The sequence below is a fragment of the Osmerus mordax genome, chromosome 9, assembly GCF_038355195.1.
Source record: "Osmerus mordax isolate fOsmMor3 chromosome 9, fOsmMor3.pri, whole genome shotgun sequence".
Taxonomy (NCBI): Eukaryota; Metazoa; Chordata; class Actinopteri; order Osmeriformes; family Osmeridae; genus Osmerus; species Osmerus mordax.
Window position 1 is genome coordinate 13,312,189 of NC_090058.1, and position 11,328 is coordinate 13,323,516.

General features: G+C 48.8%; 1 protein-coding gene across 6 annotated transcripts; it reads left to right on the forward strand.

The window, feature by feature from the left end:
* The first annotated feature begins 1,090 nt into the window (after positions 1–1,090).
* On the forward strand, positions 1,091–9,844 carry jade1 (jade family PHD finger 1). 6 transcript variants are annotated; one of them, XM_067244011.1, is made up of 11 exons: positions 1,091–1,205; positions 2,179–2,268; positions 2,950–3,020; positions 4,460–4,617; positions 4,951–5,135; positions 5,281–5,492; positions 5,616–5,783; positions 5,907–6,023; positions 6,189–6,755; positions 8,155–8,272; positions 8,384–9,844. In XM_067244011.1, exons 2-11 carry the CDS (start codon positions 2,220–2,222, stop codon positions 9,232–9,234), a joined length of 2,496 nt encoding a protein of 831 aa, XP_067100112.1. In that variant the 5' UTR covers positions 1,091–1,205; positions 2,179–2,219; the 3' UTR covers positions 9,235–9,844. The 6 variants fall into 6 exon arrangements, with proteins under 6 accessions (XP_067100112.1, XP_067100111.1, XP_067100113.1 ...); XM_067244010.1 differs by having other exon boundaries at positions 1,112–1,201; XM_067244012.1 differs by lacking the exon at positions 1,091–1,205 and adding an exon at positions 1,391–1,409.
* The last annotated feature ends 1,484 nt before the right edge of the window (positions 9,845–11,328 follow it).

Sequence of the window (11,328 nt, forward strand, 5' to 3'; positions counted from 1 at the left end):
CCGTCAGACAAGTCTTCCTGCTCTCTCTCTGCAGGCTCTCTGCTCTCTCTTGCTCTCTCCACACCTGAACCATCTGGCTGTGTCACTGTCTGCCTCTTTTCTTTGGAAGAAGGACATGATGTCCTTCTTTCTCTTCATTTTGGTGAGATCTATAGAACAAAAGAAATGGGGACCAAGCTTATTAATTCATTTACTGAAAATACTGACTTGCTAGGTAACTACCCTTTATATCTGACTGTTTAACGTTACAAAAAATGCGTTTACTGAGTGTGGTTTAAGTAAAAACACTCAACACCATGAGTTAGTTGATCATATATTTTATCCTTTTTCATACTGTCACAAAGTAACAAACGGCCAGGTTAAGATTAGCTGATCTAACGTTACACTTCTGTTATGCATTTAATACAAATACAACATATGAACAATTTTAGTCACCTCTATATTTCCTTCGTTGTGCTTTAACTATAATATTCGCGTAGAATTTCTTACAACTTCTGAATAGAAAAAACTTGCAGATGGTACGATAATGTTGTGTTCCGCCTAAAGCAGTCCCTCTAGAAAACGTGTGGGTTACATTAGTGTTCCGCGTTGCCACTGTCTAATAACGGATATAAAAAAAGAACGATAGAAAAAAAATTGTTATGTAAAAAAAAAAAATCAGACTCCACATTTAGGGGGATCACAAGTGACAAGCTTGTTGTCACAGGCAGGGGGATCCAGTGCCACTAGTGGCACTGGATCCCCCTGCCCCCCCCCCCCCTCCCCCCCAGAACCGCGCATGGTGCCCATTCATTGATCAACGTGACTATGTATGAGTGATTGCTATGGATTTGAGTTCAGTGGAGACCTGTTCGTTATCACCACCAGAACTAACACTAAGGACACGAGTTGCGAAGGTGCAGTTTGGATTGTTGTGATTAAGTGTTTCAAACTGACAATTTACAGTCACTCAACTACAGCTGATATGATCCAGATAACAGGGTGTGCACTGATAAAGTTATGGATGACAACTTGTTTTTCGGTGTGAGTGCACTCTAGTGGCGTAAAACAGTAGTTTAATAACGACCAGCAGTAAATAGGGCAGAGTCGACTTCAGGCCGACAGCGTGTCAGTATATTTGGAATGCTGCTGGTCGGACTGAACTCACTGCTGCTTAAAACTACTCACAAAATTTAGACCAGCCGCACCTGCCGGAAGTTCTGTAGGTACTGTGTATTTAAAAATAATTGTACATGGGTTTAAAATACTAGCATTCTGCCAGAAGTTGGCTGAGTTCATTGAAAACTAGTGTAACTATAGTGGAAAGCTAGCTAGCTAAATAAGCGGGTAACGTAAACCCGTCGCTAGAAACAGCATCAGCAACGTCATTTAAAATGGCGCTAAAGATTAAGTTCACTGGGCGGAATATGGTATACTGTATCCACTTAGCATAATTGTTATGATGCAAGTTGAAGTAACGCTAAAACATTAGAAAAGTAGCTATACAGGTTCAATAATATTTTTTGTACGCTTTAATGACAGCTAACTACTTAGCTAGCTAGCTGACCACGCACAGTTAGCTAGCACTATCTTGTTAGCCGGCGAGCTACTACACAACCTTGCAAACATCGTAAATCATCAGATAGAACCATTTGGCCTGGTTGTTTCTCGCTAACCAGCCAGTTGCTGGTTGGCGAAGCTTGTGCTTGTGGGCGTTTTACCACAAGCGGTGCATCAATGTAGCAGATGTGTTATACTTCAAAACTAGCTAGAATAGCAAATAAGTTCTAAGTTTTACTTGTGGGGGCTGGAGTGGTTGGATTTTGTTTTAGCGCTGCGTGTTTACCTTTTGACTGCTCATCTGATGTAGGCTATTATGACGCGTTTGTGTACACGTGTTACATTTACTGAAAGGAGGGTTGCATGTTTGTCAGACCTGGTTTAATTAGTCTAGTCTCTTGTGGGTTAGCGAGCGGGCTGGAAGGCACTTTCGTCTTAACACGCATGACAGGTCTCAGGTTTAGTGACAAGCAAAATTACATCACACACTTTCCGTCTGACTCGTGTAAACAAACAACATATAGTAGCCATATTCCACAATGCGAGGATAATGTCAGCTATTGAACGTGTATTGAAAATGTACATCACGGCATCTGCTCTGTTGATTTAGTAAGTTACTGATGATCGCTCTCCTTTCAGACTTACCAGAGACCAGTACATCACATCATCATCCCAGGAACATGAAGAGAACCCGACACGACAGCAGCAGCGAGGACTCAGACCATGGAAGTAAGCAGCCTTCAGCACAGGGCAAGCTTCAAACAGGCCTCATTACTTGACAGAAAACTATTGAATACAAATTCAAACGTAGCAATTAAATTCGTTTTGAATATATATGTGTGTATATATTATATATATATATATATATATATATAGGAGGATTTATTTCCTAAATATGAATGTATACTCCATGTTCAGGGAAGAAACAGAAGTATAAGGAGAGAGAGCAGGCCTACTGCCTGAGGAGCAGGGAGAGGCGTGGCCTGGGGACTCTTAGAGAGATGTCTGCAGGTTAGAGGAGCAGGGAGAGATGTCTGCAGGTTAGAGGAGCAGGGAGAGATGTCTGCAGGTTAGAGGAGCAGGGAGAGATGTCTGCAGGTTAGAGGAGCAGGGAGAGATGTCTGCAGGTTAGAGGAGCAGGGAGAGATGTCTGCAGGTTAGAGGAGCAGGGAGAGATGTCTGCAGGTTAGAGGAGCAGGGAGAGATGTCTGCAGGTTAGAGGAGCAGGGAGAGATGTCTGCAGGTTAGGGGCAGGGTTCAGACATTCAGTTTCCTGCGAACAACACTCTCCCCAATAAGACATGGTGATTTACACAGTAACAGTTTTAGCATTTATAGCGAAAGGAAGGGTTAATTACCCTTATTAGTTTCAATGCAACTAAATTAGTATGTTCTTTTTTGTCCTCTAAGGTAATTCCACGTCCTGGTCGCAGCAGTCTAAATTGCTCCACAGAAAAAGTCAGGGGACCAAACCCTCAGAGGTACAACCTCTTCCCTCTCTCTCCTTTCTTTCTTTGTCTCTCTGTTTCTCTCCCTCGCTCTGTCTCTCCTCTCTCTGTCTCCTCCTCTCTATCTCCCTCTGTCTCCCTCTCTCTGTTTCTATGTCTTCCTCAGTTCAGTTATATCACTGATATATATATATATATATCTCGTCTCTCTCCAGCAGCTACTCCCCCACCCCTTTTCAACTGCAAGTGCTTTATTGGCATGTTAAGATATATTTCAAATATTGCCAAAACAAACAGACTGTACACAGTACACATATAGTAGATATGACACAAATACAAACATGCATGTACTTATACATACACATGGTCATTGCAGGTACCTACATACTTTGCTTCCAAAACTATTAACAATGTAAATAATTGAATTTTTATCTTCTTTCTTTCTCCATTTGATCATAATGTTGGTGAAGTATGTTGTTTGAATTTTTCTATGAAGGTCACATTTGGTTAGGAAGCTAACCAAAGGCCTCTCCCTGTGATTAGACTGACCACAGCCTCTCCTCCCTGAGTGCTAGATCTGCCTGTGATGGCCTCTACGGCCAGGCTGTGCTCACTGTGTCAGTACATACTTAATGTCTTCTTTATGTTTTGATCAGACACAGTGGTCAGGTAGTCTTCCATTTGTTTACTGTCTGTACACGATGCAGTGTCGAAATAGCATTCTAGTTTGTTCTGTATTTTTCCTTTCGTTTTCTCGTCATTTGGTTTGGCCAGATTGACTGAGTGCTGTCCTGAGGTGTGGTGGAGTTGCTGTGTGAACTGACCCTCTCGACCAGCTGGCACTTTTATCTCTGTTCCTCTTGGCAGTTCAGGGCTTGGTGTTGGTAGAACTGGGGGTCACTTTAACAAATAATGACGTTAACATTTTATTGCTCTTTTTGAATGTTGATTAGAAGTGGGGATTGGCCTACTTCAGGCCAATTGAAGAGATGTTTTTAGTTTTCCTGTGGACTCTGAAGTGTTTAAAGAGTTTTGATGGGGTGTGTCAAACTCTTGGTGTGTTACTGGAGCCCACACTTCTGCTATAGTGCAATTGGTTCGATTATTAATTCGATTATTTTCAACCGTGTTTTAATTCTTAAATTAATAGATTGTTTTATAGTATAGAATGCTCTTCTGACTTTGTCTTTAACCTAATTTACAGCGACGTAAATGGTAAATTTACATCCAAATAATATGTGTTTGTTCTATGACAGTGGATCCCAGTGAGAAAGTAAATCTTCTTGACCTTTGGATCTTTTAATCAGAAAAGGGCTGACAGAATGACTGTAGTTGGTCCAGGAGTTCTTGTATTAGAAATAAGTCTCTCTATCTCTGTCTCTCTCCTTTCCTCTCTCTCTCTGTGTCTCTCTCGTGTGACCCAATGCTGGATGTTCCTCTTGGTGACTCTGTCCTCTGGCCCCATGGTGCAGGTGTTCAGGACAGACTTGATCACAGCCATGAAGCTGCATGACTCGTGCCAGCTGGCCCCAGAGGAGTTCTATGTGCTGGCGGACCCCTGGAGGCAGCAGTGGGAGAAGGGGGTGCAGGTGCCGGTCTCCCCCCAGTCCATCCCCCAGCCCGTCGCACGGTACGGCAGCACAGACCCGCTCCCTCCGCCTCTCATACTCCCCTTCTGGTTATTGTTAACAGGTCACCAGGCTAAACAATCCTAGTAAGATATCATTCTTATCATGCTTTAAACGCTGTACTATGCAGTTGCAATGATATTGTAGTTAAGATATGGTTATTTTGCACTGTGCCTGGTCAAATACAGACTGTCCCTTGACTCTGACCATTGAAATACTGTTAGGATGAGGAACTTTTTGATCCTTGATTTTTTTGGGGGCTGAACATCAATGCACTGCTTAAAGCGTGTGCTCATCGTTCTGTAAATGATCCCTGAGGCCCCGTGCTCCTCCAGGCTGGCAGCGGACCAGGGGACGGAGGCCAGGTTCACCCGGCCCAAGAGCCGTCTCCGCTCGCCAGGCTGCCCGGCGCTGGGCTACGTGGACGTCCTGGCGCTGGCGGAGGGGACGTGTCGCTACGACCTGAACGAGCAGGACGTGGCCTGGCTGCACGTCGTCAACCAGGAGTTCTGTCGGATGGGTAAGAACCGCCCCCCCACCCCCCCCCCCCCTCCCCTCCATCTAGACCCTCCTCATGACACATCCAGCCCCCGCCGTTCCAGTGTAGGGACGCCAGCGCTAAACGTGCCGTAGGGATGACAGTGTGAACGTGTTTGCTGCTGTAGGGATGCCAGTGCTGGACGAGATCACCATGGAGAGGGTCATGGAGGAGTTTGAGCGCCGTTGCTATGACAACATGAGCCACACCATGAAGACGGAGGAGGGCCTGGGCATCGAGTACGACGAGGACGTGGTGTGCGACGTGTGCCAGTCTCCTGACGGGGAGGACAACAACGAGATGGTCTTCTGTGACAAGTGCAACATCTGCGTGCACCAGGTAGGCAGTTTGTTAACCCTCACCATGACCAGGCGGGTTTGGATTTATTTATGTTTGTGGGTTTGTTTATGTTTTGGTGTGGTTAAGGTGTGTGTGTGCTAACTGGCCCTGGTCCCCTGGCAGGCGTGCTATGGCATCCAGAAGGTTCCGGCTGGGAGCTACCTGTGTCGGAGCTGTGCCCTCGGCCTCCAACCCCGGTGCCAGCTGTGCCCCCGGGAGGGCGGCGCCATGAAACCCACCCGGAGTGGAACCAAGTGGGTTCATGTCAGCTGTGCTTTGTGGATCCCAGAGGTGAGCCACCCCTGACCCCTGACGGTCCCTGAGGTGTGACCCCTGACCCGTCTGGTTCTCCCACAGTAGCGGAGGGATGACTCCAGACACCTTCCAAACGTTACCTAACGTCTGTTTCTGCAGGTGAGCATTGGGAACCCAGAGAAGATGGAGCCCATAACCAATATATCCCAGATCCCCAGTAGCCGCTGGGCGCTGCTGTGCTGCCTGTGTAAGAAGAGCACCGGCGCGTGCATACAGGTGCTCAGGAGCCCCACACACCGACACTAGAAACTCTAGGAATGTGTTCATTGTGCAGACATTGTCGTATATCACAATAAAATGTCACAACAACAAAAAAACACGACACATGATTCATGTCTTCCTATTGGATTCACACTGGCTCCATTTTCACCTCCCCCTCAGTGCTCAGCCAAGAACTGCCGGACCGCATTCCACGTGACGTGTGGCCTTCACAACCGCCTGGAGATGAACACCATCTTGACCGAGGAGGACGAGGTGAAGTTCAAGTCCTACTGCCCCGAGCACTCTGGCCTGGAGGGCAAGTCCAGGGAGGACAACCGGGCGGAGGAGAGTGAGGGGGCCAGAGAGAAGCGGAGGAGGAGGAGGGGGAGAATGAAAGAGGAGCAGGAGGAGCAGCGGGCTCCCCCCGGCCCCCCCCCCGGAGGCCTCAACATCCAGCAGCAACAGGAGGAGGAGCAGCGGGTCAGCCTGCGCCGGCTGAAGCTGCAGCAGCTAGAGGAGGACTTCTACCAGTGCGTGGATGTGGGGGAGGTGGCCCAGTGCCTGGCCGTGGCCCAGCAGGCCGTGGACTTTGTGTTCCAGTACTGGAAGCTGAAGCGGCGGGCCGGCTTCAACCAGCCGCTGCTCCGGCCCCGGCAGGAGGAGGAGGAGAGCCTGGCGCGCTGCCAGCACGCCGTCCTGCTCAGGAGGCTGCAGCTCTTCACGCACCTGCGCCAGGACCTGGAGAGGGTAGGTCCCCCCGCCGCAGCCCCCTGCCTCGCCCCCCTGCCCCGCCCCGCCCCCTTAACCTGCCCCAACCCCTCACCCTGCCCCGCCGCCCCTTTTCGCCCCAAACTGCCCCCCTGCCCCACGCCGTCATCCTGCCCATGGCACGCCCACCCTGGGAGCAGGTGCTTGGTGCTGTAGCATCAGGGAGGAGGAGGAGCTTAAACTCATGGAGAGCAGACAGACAGGAGAATGAACCTATGATGCAGATCTGTAAAGGAATGCTACCAATAAACACGCAGTATAGTTCAACATTCCTGGCTGCTATCTTGTCTGATGCTGGTTAGGGAATACGTTGTGACGTTAATCTGCTTCCAGGAGCACGCTGCACGGCTACACTGGTGCATGTCAACTTCCAGTTCCTCATAAATAGGAAGTAAACGTCTGTGGTTGTATATGCATGCACACATGGAGAGGAGCAGTACAGACAGACTCGGAAGCAGAACTCAGCAAATACCCCTTTTTCACTTGTCAAATGAGCAGGTTTTGAGAATTGTGTATGCTAACCTTTTAAAGAGTAACTTAAAGGCAGGGTAGGCAATTTTGTTGAGAAGCACTTTTTGTCATATTTGCTGAAATAAACTGCACATCCTGATAGCAACCAATACATCTCAAGGATTGACAGTAAAATTAAATCAATCCGATATCTGTGGGACTGTAATAAACACGACTCATTAAGGTTGGACTGGCACTAATGATTGGATGGCATTCGGACCAAATGCAATGATGGGACGGGCTACTTATCTGTCTACCTATCTTCTGGCAGTAGTCAGGGGGCATTTTTGTGTTTTGGGGCAGTGGATTTGAAGGTAGGGGGTGGGATATTGTAGTTTCATTCATTTCAAGCTGAAGCAAAAATTGCTAGGTGGCAAAACTTGCCTATCCTGCCATAACTTTTAATTCTGAGTTAAAGGTAAAGCACAGCTGGACTCAGTGGCTCTCAAAGTGGTTAGGGTTAGCCGTGGAGTCTGCCACCCATAGCCAGGGAATCAAAGTGAAGTCCATGCCTAACGGTGTCTATGGTTAAGGTTAGTAACCGTATTAAGGTTAGTAACTGTCTATGGTTAAGGTTAGTAACTGTCTATGGTTAAGGTTAGTAACCGTATTAAGGTTAGTAACTGTCTATGGTTAAGGTTAGTAACCGTATTAAGGTTAGTAACCGTGTATGTTTAAGGTTAGTAACCGTATTAAGGTTAGTAACTGTCTATGGTTAAGGTTAGTAACCGTATTAAGGTTAGTAACCGTGTATGTTTAAGGTTAGTAACCGTATTAAGGTTAGTAACCGTGTATGTTTAAGGTTAGTAACCGTATTAAGGTTAGTAACCGTGTATGTTTAAGGTTAGTAACCGTGTGTAACCTGCAGGTGCGTAACCTGACCTACATGGTGACGCGGAGGGAGAAGATGAAGCGAGCGCTGCTGCGTGTTCAGGAGCAGGTCCTCCAGCAGCAGCTCCGACAGCTGGACCAGCAGCAGCTGACTGGTGAGTGGCCTGACCCCCGCTCTCTCCTGCCTGGCCTGGAACCAAGAGGTCCTGGCCTTCATGAACACTTAACCAAACCTAACTGTTGGAATGATTTCTCGTTTTGGTCAGGTGATGCGTCCACCAAGGCCTCAGAGGAGAGGATGCCTCCTGAGTCAGGTGTTAGGTCTGCTCGCGGCACCGCGGCCACGCGCGGCTCAAGAAGGAAGGAGCGGGGGAAGGCGGGACACAGGAGGAGTCCAGTCCAGGTGCCAACCAATCAGAGAGGGAGGGAGGATCAGCACACGCCGGTCAAGGAAGAGGAAAGCCACACCAGACTGGAGCATCCTGATGAGGTCCGCTCTCCCCGAGTGCAGCCCTCTGGGGCCCGAGGCAGCGTCTGGGTGGGAGGCCTGTACCCAGACTTGCAGCAGCGGAGGGTCAGCGTGGTGCTGACCAGACTGAGGCCAGATGCCGAGCAGCACACGGAGCAGAGGAGGAGGAGCGGACGCAGGGAAAGGTCCCTCCTCCAGACCAGAACCAGACTGGGGACCTGTGATAGAAACTCCTCTGCAGAGGACAGTCCTGGTGACTGCAGACCATCCACTCAGCCGATGTCAGCGCCCAGCAAGCCCCCAGGGGGCCAGAGGAAGGAGCCCTGCGCTCGCGCCAACGGTCTGCTCTCTGCAGCCATGGGCAGCCATCTGAAAAACTGGGGGAAGTTTCGAATCCCCAGGAGGAGTGAGAGAGCGTCGGAGGTGTTGGAGACGCCCCCCCAGCCCAGCAAAGTCCCCTCCAGGCCTGCTTGCAGCCCCAGGGAGCCCTCCTACCCCAGGACAAGGCTACGGACCGGGACTGAGGGCAGCCTCCCTGGGGCGGAGCCGTGCGTGAGGAGGTGTCACTCTCACCAGCTGCGGGGAGACTCCGCCCTCGCCCGGCGCTACTGCGCTGACATCATCCGCCAGGGCGTTCTGGCCTCTTGATAAAACATTTAAAAAAAGGGTAGAACACTTGAAAGTGAGGCTGGGTAAGGGGTAGTGGATAAAGCTTAACTAGCTGGTAGTGTCTTATTTTGTGTTAGTGAAGATCAATATATGTATATTTTTTGTAACATTTGTCATTGTGATTCTTTATATTTTCTTCATAAAAGTCTAGTTGAGAAGGCTTGATTATGCCACTCACAAGCTATTACAGAGTTAAGACTATCGCTTGGGTACATAAACTGAGTATATTTTTTTCAAAGCTAAATTATACAATTGCAGTCGTCAATTGTTTGCAGTATGTGTGTCCTGGAATCAAGTGTTAATGAGAATTATTTCAGCTGTATTCTGGGATGGATGAATACACAATCTAATTGTGTCCTATAGTTTGTATACAGGAAGTCCTAGTCACATCAACACCCTTCACCTCTACAGCCCAGAACCTCAACTGAAGGTTGAAATAATGTGCCTAGCTTTTATTTGAAGCCCTTTGCACTAAGAGTATGGCACCGAATTGTCAGATACTTTTTTTTTTTACACTGAATCAGTTTTCCTGCTGCTGTACAGTTATGCAAAGTAATTTAGTTTTGTCACAAATAAAAATGGAAACCTTTCAAGCAGTGCCATTTCTCCCTTTTGTAATGAATCATCGCTTACAGCCCATTGGTCAAGAGGAATGACATCATATAAATACTTCATGCAGATGTTTACTTTTATTGCATGATTCAACAGTTAGGAAGGCCTGCACAAAAGGGCATCAGCACTGCAAACATACAAGAGCTGTATGGTATTTACAATAGATGCTTAACTATTCCCACTTATACAGTATGTACATATTAGTCTCTGGTTACTATGACAGTAGTTACAATACCCCTAATCATACACTTCAGCTCTACTAATTACAGTGCTCACAAAAAAAAAAAACATTCACTCATCCCATAATCACTGCAAGGATCCGCACACAGCATGTGCAGACTAGCACCGTAGGAAATCTGATCTCACGTTCATTACAGGTCCCAAAAAAATAAAAAGGTGCAATTTTAAACAGACTTCTCTGAACTCCTCATGGTTAAAGTCTTTAAACTTGACTCAACTGAAACGAGAACACAAGCCAAATGCTGGAACATCAAGCCTCATAACATCTCGTGCAGACTGGGTAAAACCAAACATCCCTCAAAATATAAAAAAATACAATAAAAGAAGGATCTAGTACTCTCTCAGTTCCTCACAGGAAGGGTGCTGTAGTAGTGGGCGTGCAGCCCCGCCCCATCAGGACCAGGGACCCAGGGTCCACACCAGCCCCTCCCCATCAGGACCAGGGACCCAAGGTCCACACCAGCCACTCCCCAGCAGGACCAGGGTCCACGCCAGCCCCTCCCCATCAGACCCAGGGTCCACACCAGCCCCTCCCCAGCAGGACCAGGGACCCAGGGTCCACACCAGCCCCTCCCCAGCAGGACCAGGGACCCAGGGTCCACACCAGCCACTCCCCAGCAGGACCAGGGACCCAGGGTCCACACCAGCCACTCCCCAGCAGGACCAGGGTCCACGCCAGCCCCTCCCCAGCAGGACCAGGGTCCACGCCAGCCCCTCCCCAGCAGGACCAGGGACCCAGGGTCCACACCAGCCACTCCCCAGCAGGACCAGGGACCCAGGGTCCACACCAGCCCCTCCCCAGCAGGACCAGGGACCCAGGGTCCACACCAGCCACTCCCCAGCAGGACCAGGGACCCAGGGTCCACACCAGCCACTCCCCAGCAGGACCAGGGGCCACGCCAGCCCCTCCCCAGCAGGACCAGGGACCCAGGGTCCACACCAGCCACTCCCCAGCAGGACCAGGGTCCACACCACAGCCGTGAGGGCTCATCTGGTTTACGCAAAGCTTTGCTTTGAATCACATTGGTTCACATCTACTAGGTAGTTTCACTGATCAAAAACATCAAATCACCTGAACAGAGCTACCCAATCCATCTACACTGAACAACAAACAAAACCTCAAATTCACACAGAAAGAAAGAATATCTTGGACTCATACAGGTAGCCGACACACCTGGGGCCTGCTGTAGCTAGCCTGTGTGATGCTGTGGCTGCAGGTAT